Consider the following 19,082-nt stretch of genomic DNA (forward strand, 5'->3'; position numbering starts at 1 on the left):
TACGACAGACAAAATAGCTGATATGAAAAGTGCACCATCTAGTTGCCACTATACATCATGCACTGTATTACAACCTTAGATAAAGCCGACGAGGAAAGGTATTACATCGACCACTGAAAGCTATATTTGTATGTAGCCTAGGTGGTCGAGTGGTCTAGGGTCTAGGCGGTGTTGCCACGATGTCCCAGAAGCAAGGGTTCGAATCCCGCTGAGGGAAGAACAAAAATTTGCTAACGCAAATTTGAAGATCTAACATTGTTGGGCTAAATTTGAGACGAATTATATATATATATATATATATATGCACATTGTACCAGACTTTTAAAGGTAGTAAGTATTTCATTCTTGTTAAAAACTTGTAGTATACATTTATTTTTAAACTTAGGTTATTCAGGGATTTGTTAAATGAAAGTTCATTATATTCAAAACAAGATATCATTGTTTAATTAGAACAACTTAAGATTCATAATTTTATTTGAGTATATTATACATCGTCCACAAAGCACCATAACATCTCATGATAACGTTCAGATCTACATTCTATTTGAGTATATTCTCCAACATAGCACCGACAACTTCACAATACTTCACATGGTCAGGAGTATATTCTTGAGTGTCAACAGAATCAGATTACTGTTAATCAAAAATCTCAAATTAAACTTTGTAGTCTTCATTTAAATTATAACTATTGAAATTTCTGTCATTTCAAATATAATATAATGCTACAATTGATAAAAAAGTATGGTTTAAAATATCTTTAGATTTCAGTTAAATATGTAAATATATATTAAAACTTCAGAATCAATAGTGTATGATTCTGATATAACAAAAAAATACTATTTTCAAAAGAACTCTAATCAATAATGAGGAGCAAAATGCCTCTTTTTTTGGTTATGAACAATAACACAGCATCCTCAATAAAAAATCATTCAATGTAAGCATTTAATAAAAAAAACCCACACTAAAACTTTGGTTATTAAAACTTAACAGCAATATCTGATGATGATGATTATTTTCACTTTTTTTTAAAGGAAGGCATTAAATAGCCTAGTTTCAAGTAGCTGAGGAACTGTAGCTCTTATGGTCCTTATGATATTTTTTGACAATTTGCAGACCTCCAAATTGTCAAAAAATATCACCAGGACCATAAGAGCTATGGTCCCACAGCTATGTTTTAAGCTGATTGTCCATTTTTCACCCTGAATAATTATATAAGTCTAAAATTTGTCTAAAATGTGATTAGAATGGAAATTTAATTACTACAGAAAACAGATTCCTGAAAATCTCTTGTCAAGCTTACAGATATCTTTGGAACAAACAAGCACAAAACATTTCATTGAATACAGTTCTTACAGAGAACAACAATAAAAATTGATAACTTATCTTATAATATGTTGTGTTATATTTATTCTTCTATAGTTCATACCAGAACCATGTATCACTGAAATCAGAACCACAATATATCCAACATGTCATCACAGGAATTTTGTTTTTACAGACAAAGCAGTCTCAGTTTATATTTAGTCCATATTGTTTAGTAGAATAGACAACTAAAAGTTGACCTTGGAACAGAGAAATTCTGTAATAATGATTTTCATAGATGACAATCTAGGCCATTGTTTCCTTTTCTGATGTCGAAAATCTTCAAAATGAGCTGAGTTGAGATCTTTATTGGTTTCATCAAACAGTTTTAATGTTAAATGGTTGGAAGTCTTTTTCACATAACACTTAAAAAATATAATATAAGTTTGATTTATGTCTCAAAAGGTATTGTCTCCAAGCAAAACTTTTCCTGAACTTTACATTTACTGTGGCCATGACCTTTGACCTATGGACTAAAAAATTGTAAGGGTGTATTTATTCCTAGTAGCATTCTCAAGCTAAGTTTGGTGAAGGTTGGACATGTGTTCAAAACATGAAATCTCAAAACAAACCAAATGTTTTGCCCAAAGTTCAGTTTATAAATTGTTTTATCTTAAACCAAAATCTTGCCAAAATTTTGTTGACCTATTGACCCCATAATCAGTATATTGTTCTCTTCCCACAGGGCATAATAGAACCAAGCTTGGTGAAAGTTGGACATATGGCTCAGAAGATAATATCTGGAAACCAAAAATTTTCCAAAATTTCAGTCTAGCAATAGCTGCTGTAATCTTGACATATGGACCCTAAATCAATAGATATCTTCCTCCTTCCATCTGGATAAATTAAACCAAGATATTATTTATGACTTGAATGATTTTGTCAGGGATATATTAAACCAAGATATTACTGATGACTTGAATGATTTTGTCAGGGATATATTAAACCAAGATATTACTTATGACTTGAATGATTTTGTCAGGAATAAATTAAACCAAGATATTACTTATGACTTGAATGATTTTGTCAGGGATATATTAAACCAAGATATTACTGATGACTTGAATGATTTTGTCAGGGATATATTAAACCAAGATATTACTTATGACTTGAATCATTTTGTCAGGGATAAATTAAACCAAGATATTACTTATGACTTGAATGATTTTGTCAGTTAACTTTAATGTGGACATCGATCATCATATTATAAGTCAAGCTTGACTTTGTTGCAACTGAGCTATAAAATAAACCCAGAACCAGATTTAGCAGCGACCTTGGAACATTTATTTGTAAAATGGTGATATTCAGACACCTTTTCCAAAAAAACACAAATAGTTATTATAGAAAAAGCATGAAGTTACTAGATAATCCAAGGAGCCTATTAACGTTACTAAAAAAACACTTAAAAAGAAGAATGGATAAATTTGTCATATAAGGGCATTAATTTGTATATGGAGCTACAGAAAATTAGTCAAGGCCATATTAACTTAGTAGTAGATCTTGTTCATCTGATGATTTTTCCTACTCAAAATTTCTCTCTTTCTACTATAATTTTGACAAAAAACACAGAATTTGCTAAAAGTCATCATTTAAGACCAATAATTCCTATAACAGGTTTACTGGTCATATTAACTAATAAATATGGGTAAAAATGGTTATTCAAGGGCAGTAACTCCTATGAGGCACTGACAAATGATTTTGGCCATGTTGATTGAATTGAAGGTCTTGTCCTGCGAATTATACTTATTTATCTTTTTAAGTTTCTCTATTTCTATTAGTTTTCAAAATAAAGCCAAAATCACAAAAAATTGGTAAAATTCATCATTTAAGGGCAAACATTTCTACAAGAAGTTTTGAGTCATAATTGACAGTCTCTACATTCTGAAAATTTCTGTCAAGTTTTATAAGATTTTACAAGAAAATAGACAATACATTTGTACTTGCATATTAAACCTTTTTCTATTTTTAGCCTTAGCAGCCATGTTGGTAGGCAGATGGGATCATTGGAAACATTTTTAAAACTAGAAACCCCAAGGATGATTGTGGTCAAGTTTGGTTCCAATTGATCCATTTGTTTCAGAGTAGTTTTTGTAGAAGTAACTTAAAGTGGAAGATAGTGAGCTAAAAGTGGAGAAGAACAGACAAATTTTAAGTTGTTCAATGTTCCATAGTAATTTTGTAAATTACATCGGCTTAGCAATGTATAGTAAAATTAATCTTGATTAAGAGTAAACCAATACATTCACTGGTGAATATAAGATGTCATGGTATTAACTCATCATGAAGTAAGGCACCATGGTTTAAACTCCTGATGAAGTAAGGCATCATGATTTTAACTCCTGATGAAGTAATTAAGGCATCATTGTTTTTTAACTCCTGATGAAGTTAGGTGTCATGGTTTTAACTTTTGATGAAGTTGGGTGTCATGGTTATAACCTCAGATGACATAAGACATCATGGTCATAAAATGATTATACTACACAATTTACATCTAACAAAATTCTCTTCCTAGATTGTATAATACTTTCATATAAGAAAAATCAAAAGAGAATAAATTGTTCTGACATCAAAGTTGATCCATTTTTTACAAGTTTCTTTTAGGCTACCAAATAAATGATAATAAAAAGCCTTACATATAGCTGCATAATTATAATAACCAAAAACTGTATCTTATATGTTAGATTTAAACAATTCCATTGATGTTTGTTGCTGCATTCATAATTAACTTGAGTATAATACTTACATATTTCAAATCTTATTCTTGCAAAAAATTATTTCTATTTGAGGACGTATTAAAATTCATATTTTGATCATAACCTTTATACAAATTGCCATGGTAACATACTAATTGCTTTACAAACAACTTCTTACTTTTACATGATTTGTGCATTATTTGATCATCTTTATTACACTATTAAAATTCATGTCACTTAAATCAGTTAAATCAAAAGAAAACTTATATTCAATTTTTGATCAAACCTAAAGATTAAATTAAACTTGAAACTGACATGTTAGCAGGAGCCTTTCATATTTTTATGTAAGGCACAGACAATTTTTTAATACATTTTGAAAATGATCCCCAAAAGATATTTTTAAAATAGGAGACTATGGATTATTTTCAACAAGAAATCAATTCATATCATATTCTACTTGGATATCAAATTTAGTTTAAAATGTCTACATTTTTGGCAGAAATGTTCATATGGCAACTGACAAATGAATGTTGACACCTGGAATTAATTCAGGATATCATGTTATTTAAAGATATGAAATTTTGTTAAATTCAAATCATATGAATTTTTCCAGTCATTTTAAAAATGTTGTTCGATGGACAATTTAATTTGGTTTTCCATATTATACCTACATATCAATTATCATTTCAACCTTAACACAAAAAGATGTTTCAGAACATTTACAATCACTTTTTTTATGATCACTTGGTTGTATCCATAATATGTAATAAAACTATAAAAAAAACTTTAATAAAGAATCATATCATAATTATTTGGTCCCACGAACTACAGGGAGTTTTATTGCATAGACATATACTATATAAAATAGACAGCATCAAATATATTGCATACTTAAAACTCAGTATTATAAAAAATATGGCAATTTGGAGTATCATAAGGATTATGTTAAATAACATTGATGTGTCATCCTTTTATCACAAAAGATCTCTTATGTATTTGAGAGTTTGATTTATAAAATTAAACTCTGAATTCACATAAATTTTACATGTAAAAAACATTTAAAAAATTCACAACTGTTTACATTTGAATGTTAAACATAAAATTCATTATCAATATTTCAAGTTAACTGTGTATGTTTCCTATTTAAAATTCAAAGTATAAACATTTAATATTCACTTGAAATATCAACTTTTAACTGCATTACACTTACAATTCACAATAAAAGATACAAGTTTATGGTATGTTTTCTTAACGTCAAATTGACAATAAATGATACACAAATTATTATTGTGTATTATCAACAATGTTACAGATTCATTAAAAATAACATGAATACATTAAGTGGCCATTTTATATGCATACTCTTAAATAATAGTTCATCAATGTAATAATATAGTTGATAAGTACTGAACATGCAGTGGAAAGTATTTCACACATATTCAGGACAAATCCATTGATAAATGCTGTTCAAAATCTTATTGTATTATACCTCTGTAAACTTGAGGAGAGATCATAAAGAATAATGGAAATCTCATGAATACAATATCATATTATATCTCTATAAACTTGAGGGATAATTTACAATGACTAATGACAGCTCATGAAAGACAAAATCTGACTATATCCCTGTAACTTAAGGATGATAACATAGACTAACGACAGACTAGAAACAATTCAGACATCATACAATATACTGACTAGTAAACTGTGTCTTAATACATACATACACATTCAAATAATTAGTTTACCAAGATCTACTTGATCTATACAGTATCACATCTTTTTATCATGCACTCATTTACTATGCAATAAGACCTTCCTCAAAGACACTCATCATAATGTTTATCAGCTGTGTCCAGCTAGTATGCCCTATTACCAAATATTATCACCTGTGTCCAGCTTGTATGCCCTATCACCAGTGTCCCCCTAATGCGTCCAGTTAATATGCCTTATCAATAAGCTTTAACTTTATGAACTTTTAAATCACAACACAGAATTTACAGAAAGACAAGATCATGTTATAAACAAACAACCAAATATATATATATATACACAAGTCTAAAGATTTGTGTTATGATACAATAAAATATAATTATATATCAACAAAATTACATAATATACTGACAAATATTTCAGCACAACAAATGGCCTTCGTCAGTATCAATTGTTTTTTCCAAATACAATTATACAATATATATATATAGTATGAAATGAAGTTAAATGTGAATATAATTAAGAATGTTATATGGTCTATAGATAAACAAACTATGTACACAAAATTTTCTACTTGAAGATGAAGGAAAATAAGAAAACAAAAGGAGGAGATATGATGGTCAATACTTGGCCACATAAAATTGTAAAACAGTCAATTTTTTAAACCTTTCAATTATGTAAGTTTTATCAATAAATAAGACCCAGTTCACACTTGGACATTTAGATCAATTTAAACTAGATCAGTTCACTTTAGATCAATTTAAGACCAATGTGAACGCTTTGAATCCATCTTGAATCGGTCTTAATTAAAACACCAAAAGAGGTAGTTTAGTTTGAATCGATCTAAAGTGAACTGATCTAACTTTAAATGTGAACTCAGAGATCGATCTAAACTAGTATGATTACATCGAAATTAATTTGTGGGCATATATGGCGGCAAAACTACACGTAAAATTTATTACAAAATGTATGACCAGCATTATAGGGCTGAAAATTAACGAAAACTATATGAACAGCAGTATCTACAATAACTCCATCCATTATTTTTTTGCAAGTGTATGTATCAACACATTTATTTGATTAAATATTTCTATTTGTATACAGTGTTTACAATTTCACGGATAATTTGGGCAGATCGATTGCATTTTTACTTGTAGTGTGAACGCAGTGGTTCAGATTAAATCAATAGAGATCATTAGGATTAAACATAATGTGAAAGCAAACTGATTTTATTTAGATCTGATTCAAATTTAGATTGATTCAAAAAATGATAGAGTGAACGGGGTCTTAGTCATACCCATAATCTAAACACTTTAGTGTAGAAATGTTATGTGGTTTCACTTTAAGACAAAAACCTATCGTAAACGGGAATATTTTCCTGGGTTGTTATTTTTGCAACTTCAGTGCATAAATGTTTTGCACAGTGATACATTCCTGTAGCAACCATAAATGTTTTGCACAGTGATACATTCCTGTATCAACCATAAATGTTTTGCACAGTGATACATTCCTGTATCAACCATAAATATACTTCATGCCAATAGTTTGGCTCTCTGACAATAATTTGCACAGGGGATACTTTTTTGCAGATTTGAAGCATATGTGAAATAAGTGACAATAACCCAAGCATGAAAATTCTAATGCTTACAGTATTCAAATTAGTATATTGTTCTAAAATGGTTATTTTTCAAGTAATTTTGATAGCTTAACTATGTATTAGCCAAAATTATAGCCCCAAAAATTAATTAATCAAAATCAACAGCCTTGTTTTGACATCTCACAGTAAAGTTTAGGTTACTTTTGCATACATATATTTTTTAGTAATGCTGTTGCTAATATCCATTTTATAGGCTTCTGAACTGACATTTCAAATGCTGTATCTGTGTTGTAGGCTACTGAACTGAAATTTCAAATGCTGTATCTGTGTTGTAGGCTACTGAACTGACATTTCAAATGCTGTATCTGTGTTGTAGGCTACTGAACTGAACTGACATTTCAAATGCTGTATCTGTGTTGTAGGCTTCTGAACTGACATTTCAAATGCTGTATCTGTGTTGTAGGCTACTGAACTGACATTTCAAATGCTGTATCTGTGTTGTAGGCTACTGAACTGACATTTCAAATGCTGTATCTGTGTTGTAGGCTACTGAACTGACATTTCAAATGCTGTATCTGTGTTGTAGGCTACTGAACTGACATTTCAAATGCCATATCCGTGTTGTCTTGACATATATCTAATGTAAGATAGATACGTTTACTTTTGTTGGTTGCCTTCAGACATTTTCCTGTTGCAGGATTGTACAGCAAAGACACTCCACTCTGTAAAAGATTTAATATTTGAATAATTATACATTTGTCAAGTACCATTTAAGGCAATACAAATGTATAAATCAACTTTTGATGGATAAATATATATATATCAAATATCCTTCATCAGTATGAGCAGCCTGGTGTAAAATGATGTCAATAGCTATGCAAATTAAAAAAAAATCTTGACCATTATTATGCAAAATTAAACCTAAACATTGGAGAAAAGTTTAAGTTACAATTCAATAATCTGGAACCTCATACAAATTAAATAAAAACAAAAGATGGAAAGTTAAGAATTTTGTATTCTATAATCTATTGACTAAGCTACAAATTAAGTATTTAAATTAAACACCGAACATTGTAGAAAATTTACAATTTCAATTCAATAATCTTGAACTTCATACAAATTAATTAAAAACAAAAGATAGAAAGTTAAGAGTTTTAGTATTCTACAATCTTGTGAACTAAATATACATTAAGTATTAACAACTGCAGGGAGTGTGTAGTTATACATCTCAAAATGAAATAACACATCTAGTACTGCTTGATTTAAGCTTTCTCTTTACGTTGATCCCATTTGGTGCCTACGTTTTCAACTTTTGTATACAAAATCTTTCCTGAGAGCTAGACTCTCTCCTCTTTAGTCCATGAGTTTTGTGGTCAATGACAATGGTAATCAATCAGTTCAGATCTGCCTTAGAGTGACCAGGAGATCTCAAACATTGACTGAGAGGGAGAGGGAGTCATTGTCACCACAATGGGCATTCAAACATTTGCCACATTTATATTGAAGAATATATACAGTGTTTGTACTCTTACAATTAACATTGCAAAATATGGTGCATGTCATGTCAGTCGAGTGACTGTTGAAAGTCTGGGTGTGCAGCATTTGCTTGCAAGTCAGACATGGCTTGTTCCCACAACCCTTACAAGAACCTGCTGACGAAAATCCTGGTTTGGATGATAAATCAGCTCTCTCCAATCTATCTTTAAGGCTTTTGGGCCTACAGAAGCCAGTACGGGAGGCTCGGGAAAGATCTTTTTATTTAGATATATTTCCTGTTTTTGCTGATAAGGTGTGACAATTTATCAGATTGTGATTGATAAGTCAACACAAACTGAACTCTTGGGTTGACAGTTTTCTCTTTATACTGTAAAAGTTTGTCTCGGCTGATGTTCTTTATCCATTTATTTTCTTTTGTAGTCCCTGTTTATTAGGTGGCTGCAAAGTTATTGTAACCACTTTGTCATAGTATTTTTGGTGGAGCAAATCCACTTAATCCTAATGGTCTGACTGTAAGGAATGCTCCTGGTACAGTGTTTTGGATGACAACTTTGGGGAGAAAGATATTGATGTTTGTCTGTTGGCTTACAATACAGATCCTTAGATATGATTCCACCGTTCACTTGTGTAGAAGTGTCAATGAATATGATCTTACAGAGAGAAATTTCATGAGTGAATTCAATTGAAGGATGAGCGTTGTTTGCTAATGGTCTGACTGTAAGGAATGCTCCTGGTACAGTGTTTTGGATGACAAATTTGGGGAGAAAGATATTGATGTTTGTCTGTTGGCTTACAATACAGATCTGTAGATATGATTCCACCATTCACTTGTGTAGAAGTGTCAATGAATATGATCTTACAGAGAGAAATTTCATGAGTGAATTCAATTGAAGGATGAGCGTTGTTTGCATGCTCAATGAAAACATGAAGTTCTTGTTCAGTATTATCCCACTTCATGTCAATATCGTCAATAAATCTGAACGAAGAAAATAGTTGGTAAAGAAAAGTATCTATAATTTGCTGTTCAAATTTGCCCATAAAAATATTGGCATAAGACAGGGTCATCTTTGTTCCCATTGCTGTTTCATTAATCTGGAGAAAGATGGGTACACACACACCATTGCCTGCTGCCTGATCAGCTAGTACTAAGCCATGTTAATTATTTAAGTCTCTAAGTGTAGATCTTATTCTAAGTACAAACACACCATATTGTTTGCTGCTTGATCAGCTGGTACTCAGCCATATTATTTATTTAAGACTCTATGCATAGATCTTATTCTTGGTACAAACACACCATTGTTTGCTGCCTGATCAGCTGGTACTAAGGCACATTAATTATTCAAGAGAGAGGTGAAGTCCTTATTTTAGGAACAGAGAGCTTTCCAGTTTTAGTTTATACACAGTAATCTTTATATACAATTGAAGATTATTTTGAAGGGGTTTATGGATATTAAAGTAAACCTGGCTGACTCAATCATTAACTGAATAAAGTCTAAGAGAAAATTATGTTCAGTTTTTGACTGAAAGGCAGAGTTTACACATCAATAAATTACTTAAAAGTTACCTTTATAACTTACAATTCCAATAAGAAGGAACTTCTTCATTAAGTATGACCACTGGGATAATAGATATAAGGTGAATTTGAACAGTTGCATGTTGTGAAATAATTATTAAAAATATTTACACATGTTTAACATGAACAAGCATTCTGAGAGTATTGCATGGCAATACATAGTCCTCTACCGGTTAAAAATTCATTGTACTGGAACAAAATGCGTATTTGATCTATAACTTGTCATGGTGTAAACTATATAACAAATATCAAGTCAATTATTCTTAAGTAAGACTAAAAAAAAGTGTGGAAAACTGATTATTTAAGTGAATTTTCAAAGTCCAAGGACCATAACTCTGCACAAAATCTTCAGACCGGAAGAAAATTCGAACTTGATCTGTAACTTGTCATGATAAAACTATATAACAATTATCAAACCAATATCTTCAAGCAAGACGAAAAGTGCGGAAAACTGATTATCCGGACTGACGGATGGACAGACAGACAGACGGACGGAGTGCAAACCTAAAGTCCCCTTCGACTTCGTCGGTAGGGGACTAATAATTGAAGATATGACCTCTGCTTGCATTGAACATTTATATGAGTATAAAATTACTTGTAGACCAACATTATAAAAATATATAGGTATCAAATTTTGACCCTATAGTGGTTTAATTAATCATTTGATATTGTTTTTGAATACTGTGGATTCATTATTATTCGTTGGATACCAATTTTTTCGTGGGTTTCGTGGGTACAGGTAAACCACTAATTTAAATGTTTAACAAATAACAAAGTTTCTATGGGCTTGTATGCAGATATTGGCTAAACCAAATATTCAAATATCCATGAAAATGAGCAATATATAAACCTTGTTTGTCCAGACCCATGCTCAGATCCTTTAGAACCATGGCAATTCTGAGCAATATTACCTTCTTTGTCCAGACCCATGCTTGAGATCCTTTAGAACCATGGCACTTCATTAATCTGGCAAAAGAATGTCCCTGTTCCTTGGATTCTACATCTAAACATAGCACAGATGCTAGGATCAGTTCACTGTCAACTGTCTCGTGCCAAATCTAAAAAAAAACATTTAACCAAATATAGATGCTTATATCCCTTAGTGTTAGCAGCAATGTAGTATTTTACATTAATATAACCTGAGATTTCTTCTCTTTGCCAGCCTGCCCACAATGTAAGAATATTTATATCAATATAACCTGATAATTCCTCTCTGTGCCAGCCTGCCCACAATGTTAGAGTATTTTACATTACTATAACCTGATATTTCTTCTCGTTGCCAGCCTGCCAACAATGTAAGAATATTTATATCAATATAACCTGATATTTCCTCTCTGTGCCAGCCTGCCCACAATGTTGGAGTATTTCTATCAATATAACCTGATATTTTTTCTCTTTGCCAGCCTGCCCACACTGTAAGAGTATTTATATCAATGTAACCTGATATTTTTTCTCTGTGCCAGCCTGCCCACAATGTTGGAGTATTTATATCAATATAACCTGATATTTCTTCTCTTTGCCAGCCTGCCAACAATGTTAGAGTATTTATATCAATATAACCTGATATTTCTTCTCTTTGCCAGCCTGCCCACAATGAGTATTTTACATTGATATTACCTGATATTTCTGCTCTTTGCCAGCCTGCCAACAATGTTAGAGTATTTATATCAATATAACCTGATATTTCTTCTCTTTGCCAGCCTGCCCACAATGAGAATTTTACATTGATATTACCTGATATTTCTTCTCTTTGCCAGTCTGCCCACAATTTTAGAGTATTTACAATGATATTACCTGATATTTCTTTTCTTTGCCAGTCTGCCCACAATTTTAGAGTATTTACAATGATATTACCTGATATTTCTTTTCTTTGCCAGCCTGCCCACAATGTTAAGAGTATTTTACATTAACATAACCTGATATTTCTTCTCTTTGACAGTCTTCCCACAATGTTGGAGTATTTATATCAATATAACCTGATATTTCTTCTCTTTGCCAGCCTGCCAACAATGTTAGTGTATCTATATCAATATAACCTGATATTTCATCTCTTTGCCAGCCTGCCCACAATGAGTATTTTACATTGATATTACCTGATATTTCTGCTCTTTGCCAGCCTGCCTGAAAATGTTAGAGAATTTTACATTGATATTACCTGATATTTCTTCTCTTTGCCAGTCTGCCCACAATTTTAGAGTATTTACAATGATATTACCTGATATTTCTTTTCTTTGCCAGCCTGCCCACAATGTTAAGAGTATTTTACATTAACATAACCTGATATTTCTTCTTTTTGCCAGCCTGCCCACAATGTTAGAGTATTTTACATTAATATAACCTGATATTTCTTCTCTTTGCCAGCCTGACCACAATGTTAGAGTATTTATATCAATATAACCTGATATTTCTTCTCTTTGCCAGCCTGCCCACAATGTTAGAGTATTTATAACAATATAACCTGATATTTCTTCTCTTTGCCAGCCTGCCCACAATGTTAGAGTATTTATATCAATATAATCTGATATTTCTTCGCTTAGCCAGCCTGCCCACACTGTTAGAGTATTTATATCAATATAACCTGAATTTTTTTCTCTTTGCCAGCCTGCCAACAATGTTAAGAGTATTTATATCAATATAACCTGATATTTCTTCTCTATGCCAACCTGCCATAATTTTAGAGTATTTTACATAAAGGATTAAGTCAGGTCAGGTTTATGAGTTTTTGTCAGATGGTCAGACTATTAGATTTTTTTTCTCAATACAGGTTAAAATATTTGGCCCATATCACCGAATTTTCTTTTTATAGAATACTTCAATAGCTCATAAAAAGGTCATTACCAAAATTAAAGCAGATTCTAGATTTTTTTCTTAAAATATGAGACCCAAATAATGCCACGCTAAAAATAAGGTAAAAGTCCAAGTCAGCCTTTTCCCACCATTTTCTAAAAATCAAATATCTCAAAAAGGAGTTCCATAACCTATCAATATTTTTGTTTATTTTGTTCCTTAACCATGTTAACTAATGCTGTTCTGCCTTATAGTATCAATTTTAAATTCTATATCTTTTTTAATTTCCCCTAACTACATCCTCAATATAACCTGATATTTCTACTCTTTACCAGTCTTCCCACAATGTTGGGAGTATTTACATTGATATTACCTGATATTTCTTTTCTTTGCCAGCCTGCCCACAATGTTGAAGTATTAACATCGATCTTTTAGCATAAATATCTTTCTCCCCTTGAACACAAAGACCTGACGTTGTATGTACAATCTGAAAAGTAATAATTACTTACAACAGTTACAAGTACATACTACAATAAAATGTTTCGCTGAGCCCAGCCTTATACAGTTAAATAGGATTTAATAACCACACCAATTGGTTTTGTAGTTATAGATAATCTGAACAGTATCCCATCTTGATGAATATACCAGCCTTATACAGTTAAATAGGATTTGATAACCACACCAATTGGTTTTGTAGTTATAGATAATCTGAACAGTATCCCATCTTGATGAATATACCAGCCTAATACAGTTAAATAGGATTTAATAACCACACCAATTGGTTTTGTAGTTATAGATAATCTGAACAGTATCCCATCTTGATGAATATACCAGCCTAATACAGTTAAATAGGATTTGATAACCACACCAATTGGTTTTGTAGTTATAGATAATCTGAACAGTATCCCATCTTGATGAATATACCAGCCTAATACAGTTAAATAGGATTTAATAACCACACCAATTGGTTTTGTAGTTATAGATAATCTGAACAGTATCCCATCTTGATGAATATACCAGCCTTATACAGTTAAATAGGATTTGATAACCACACCAATTGGTTTTGTAGTTATAGATAATCTGAACAGTATCCCATCTTGATGAATATACCAGCCTAATACAGTTAAATAGGATTTAATAACCACACCAATTGGTTTTGTAGTTATAGATAATCTGAACAGTATCCCATCTTGATGAATATACCAGCCTAATACAGTTAAATAGGATTTGATAACCACACCAATTGGTTTTGTAGTTATAGATAATCTGAACAGTATCCCATCTTGATGAATATACCAGCCTAATACAGTTAAATAGGATTTAATAACCACACCAATTGGTTTTGTAGTTATAGATAATCTGAACAGTATCCCATCTTGATGAATATACCACCAGTTATTAATGACTACACAAAATTGTTTTTTGTGGTCAAGATTAAATACAATAGCTATTTTGACTGATATTGAAAAGGCATTTTACACATTATGTGTGAGAAGGATTACACAAACATAAGGAATGCAACAAGATTTTTGTGGATGTAGAAAAATTGAACAGCAAATTGGTGACATATGTACATGAATATAACTGTTTTTGGTAGCATTAACAGTGATAACACTACATGTATGTGACTGTATTGTTAGCATTAACAGTGGTAACACTACATGTATGTGACTGTATTGTTAGCATTAGCAGTGGTAACACTACATATATGTGACTTATCGTTAGCATTAACAGTAATAACACTACATGTATGTGACTGTATTGTTAGCATTAACAGTGGTAACACTACATGTATGTGACTGTATTGTTAGCATTAGCAGTGGAAACACTACATGTATGGGACTGTATTGTTAGCATTAACAGTGGTAACACTACATGAATGTGACTTATTGTTAGCATCAACAGTGGTAACACTACATGTATGTGACTTATTGTTAACATTAACAGTTATAACACTACATGTATGTGACTGTATTGTTAGCATTAACAGTGGTAACACTACATGTATGTGACTGTATTGTTAGCATTAACAGTGGTAACACTACATGTATGGGACTTATTGGTAGCATTAACAGTGGTAACACTACATGTATGTGACTTATTAACATTAACAGTGATAACACTACATGTATGTGACTGCATTGGTAGCATTAACAGTGATAACACTACATGTATGCGACTATATTGGTAGCATTAACAGTGGTAACACTACATGTATGGGACTGTTTTGGTAGCATTAATAGTGGTAACACTACATGTGTGTGACTGTTTTGGTAGCAATAGGTTGATAGGGTGTTTGTCCCTTTAATAGCCGACTTTTTCCTGTACATGTCCGGGGATACAGTTATCGTCTTTTGATTATTCGTTGTCTTCAAATAGTCCCTAGTGTTGACAGTGTATAACTTGCAAATTTTTTTCATACACCTTCCAAATTTATTTCTTTATGTTTTATGCATAAAATAATATAAAGTAGGGGGATCAAATCACATTTTAAAAAAAAAATTTGGGGCATGAATTTTTAGGTAAAGTAGTGATTTGGTCCAGTTTGAAAAGGTCAAAAATTAGTATGTCTGAAGCTGTAAAACTGAATTACAGATCCCCTTAACTTAAAATTGTCCAAATTTTGTGTTAAAGCTTTTTGACTTTTCTATAATTTTGACATGATTTCTCCCAAAAGTAGTACACTACACTGCCAAAATCTTTTTTGGATAGAGCAGGTGCAATTTTTATAATTTGCATTTTTTGTCTAAAAGAAATGCACTACGAAATAACTGTGTTCTCTGGCCGTTATGAATCATAGTTTATATGACCAAGCTCAGTAAATAACTGTGTTCTCTGGCCGTTATGAATCATAGTTTATATGACCAAGCTCAGTAAATAACTGTGTTCTCTGGCCGTTATGAATCATAGTTTATATGACCAAGCTCAGTAAATAACTGTGTTCTCTGGCCGTTATGAATCATAGTTTATATGACCAAGCTCAGTAAATAACTGTGTTCTCTGGCCGTTATGAATCATAGTTTATATGACCAAGCTCAGTAAATAACTGTGTTCTCTGGCCGTTATGAATCACAGTTTATATGACCAAGCTCAGTAAATAACTGTTCTCTGGCCGTTATGAATCATAGTTTATATGACCAAGCTCAGTAAATAACTGTATTCTCTGGCCGTTATGAATCATAGTTTATATGACCAAGCTCAGTAAATAACTGTGTTCTCTGGCCGTTATGAATCATAGTTTATATGACCAAGCTCAGTAAAGATCCACATTAGTTACATTTAATTGAACAACACTTACCGTTATTTTGATGACATTTTTTCGTTAAATTATCAAGAATTCTCTAAATATACTGCCGAAATTAACCCAAAAGTACTTACTTTAAATAAATCAAATATTAACAGCCATAACTGTCCTTTCCTAGATTTAGATATTTCAGTTTTGCACGGGAAACTCTAAAATTTATGATAAAAGGGACGATTGTTCATTTCCCTATTGTTATTTTCTATTTTTTGGACGTCTTATGGTGTTTATTTATCCCAACTAGTTACTTTTGCCCGTGTCTTTAGTGACATTTTTGATTTCAATGAATGTTATCTATGTATAGCTGGTAAATCATTAAGTCAAGGATTTCGTTACCACAAATTACTTAAAACCTTAACTAAATTCAATCATAGATACAAAGATTTGGTTTGAAAGTTTGGCTGTACTTATAGAAAACTTTACAAATGGTATATAGCACATCCTTATTTTTACGAAGATGTTGTTTACTGAACCCATAAATTTAGATACGATCAGGATAAAGTTATCAATCCTTTAAGTAAACTTATTCTATAAGGTTACAAATTCAACATTGTCATTAGATCTTTGAATATTGTTTTTATCGGTATAAATTATATATTGATTTAGTTATGACTAACTTAAATCCCAACTAAATGTTATTGTTATACACGCAAGTCCATACACGGTCCTACAAACTGTGGATACCTATATTTTGGCATTCACAAGGTCATGTTTTTATCTGACTGTTAATGACATCTTTAACCTAAATCCATTGGATGTGTGCTGATTGATATCTTAGTCTTAGATACATGTTTATAAGTTTTTATTGGCTTTGAAGTAGCTTTCAGTAACTGTGAGTACTCTCAGATCTGTACTTTGTGTATTTTGCATTTTTTTATTTTTTTTGTGTGCTTTGTATCAATCTGATGAGTTAAGCCCTATTCAACTGATTTTTATGGTTCATTCTTATGTTGTATTGTCACACCACTGTCACAGATTAGGGGAGGTTTTGGCACCAGATGTGCTTGTCCCAAGTCAACAACCTGTATTTCTGTGGTTGCTGGTTGATGCTGTATATCATATTTGTTTTTTGCTTATTGTTTTGTTCATAAATCAGGTTGTTAGTTTTCTCGATTGAACTGTTTTACATTTGTCATTTTGGGGTCTTTTATAGCTTACTATGCGGTATGAGTTTTGCTCATTGTTGATGGTGGCATGGTGACCTATAGTTTTTAACTTCCACATTATTTGGTCTCTGGTGGAGAGTTGTCTCATTGGCAATCATACCACATCTTCTCATTTTTATATCATATAACATATATTTTTTCTGAATACCATACAATATACGTGTTGCTGTCTTCCCATTTCACCTAAATAGAATATAACATACCGTTCTACATCTTAGTTAACATTCCATTCTACATCTTTGTCTACCCTATTTGCTTAGGACATAGAATATAACATACAGTTCTACATCTTAGTCTACCCTATTTGCTTAGGACATAGAATATAACATTCCATTCTACATCTTTGTCTACCCTATTTGCTTAGGACATAGAATATAACATTCCATTCTACATCTTTGTCTACCCTATTTGCTTAGGACATAGAATATAACATACAGTTCTACATCTTGATCCAAAGTGGGACCAACATCATGTAAATTTGGTAAAATCATTAAATAACCAGTTCATTTAGAGTCTTCTCTGTTATCCCAAGAGACGAACTTCAGAAAAAGTGAAAACCCACTAAATTTAAAATGTATTTGCTTAGGACATAGAAAATAACATACCATTCTACATCTTAGTCTACCCTATTTGCTTAGGACATAGAATATAACATACCGTTCTATATCTAAGTCTACCCTATTTGCTTAGGACATAGAATATAACATACAGTTCTACATCTTAGTCCACCCTATTTGCTTAGGACATAGAAAATAACATACAGTTCTACATCTTAGTCTAACCTATTTGCTTAGGACATAGAATTTAACATTCCACTCTACATCTTTGTCTACCCTATTTGCTTAGGACATAGAATATAACATTCCATTCTACATCTTTGTCTACCCTATTTGCTTAGGACATAGAATATAACATTCCATTCTACATCTTTGTCTACCCTATTTGCTTAGGACATAGAATATAACATACAGTTCTACATCTTGATCCAAAGTGGGACCAACATCATGTAAATTTGGTAAAATCATTAAATAACCAGTTCATTTAGAGTCTTCTCTGTTATCCCAAGAGATGAACTTCAGAAAAAGTGAAAACCCACTAAATTTAAAATGTAACATATATGTCCAACCACAACACTTTTGGCTATCCTCTTTTCTCTAGAAGAATGTACCACACCTTCTGAGCTTCATTATAATTTATAACATACCTGTCCTTTCCGTAACACTTTTGTCTTTAGTCTTTTCTCTGGAGGATGTATTACAGCAGGAGCAATCCCTTCTGAGTTTGGTAAAACCTGGATAGAGTATATTGTACAGGACCATCATCGTTTACTAATTAGTCTTACGTTTGTTAATTAGTATTTTTGACTCATTTTTTCAGATATATAATTTTTTTG

At 31.6% G+C, this 19,082-nt stretch overlaps 1 protein-coding gene across 1 annotated transcript in view; it reads right to left on the reverse strand.

Moving 5' to 3' along the window:
* Window positions 1–456: 456 nt before the first annotated feature.
* LOC127731254 (polypeptide N-acetylgalactosaminyltransferase 11-like) overlaps window positions 457–19,082 on the reverse strand; it is a 47,109-nt gene continuing 28,483 nt past the window's right edge. The window contains exons 9-12 of the mRNA XM_052240282.1: window positions 18,894–18,980; window positions 13,596–13,709; window positions 11,347–11,493; window positions 457–8,087 (exon numbers count right to left, since the gene is read on the reverse strand). Of these exons, the coding sequence (XP_052096242.1) occupies window positions 7,953–8,087; window positions 11,347–11,493; window positions 13,596–13,709; window positions 18,894–18,980 (483 nt within the window). The 3' untranslated portion in view covers window positions 457–7,952. The remainder of the gene's footprint in view (window positions 8,088–11,346; window positions 11,494–13,595; window positions 13,710–18,893; window positions 18,981–19,082) is intronic.

This window comes from Mytilus californianus, unplaced genomic scaffold, assembly GCF_021869535.1.
Source record: "Mytilus californianus isolate M0D057914Y unplaced genomic scaffold, xbMytCali1.0.p SCAF_2, whole genome shotgun sequence".
Lineage (NCBI taxonomy): Eukaryota > Metazoa > Mollusca > Bivalvia > Mytilida > Mytilidae > Mytilus > Mytilus californianus.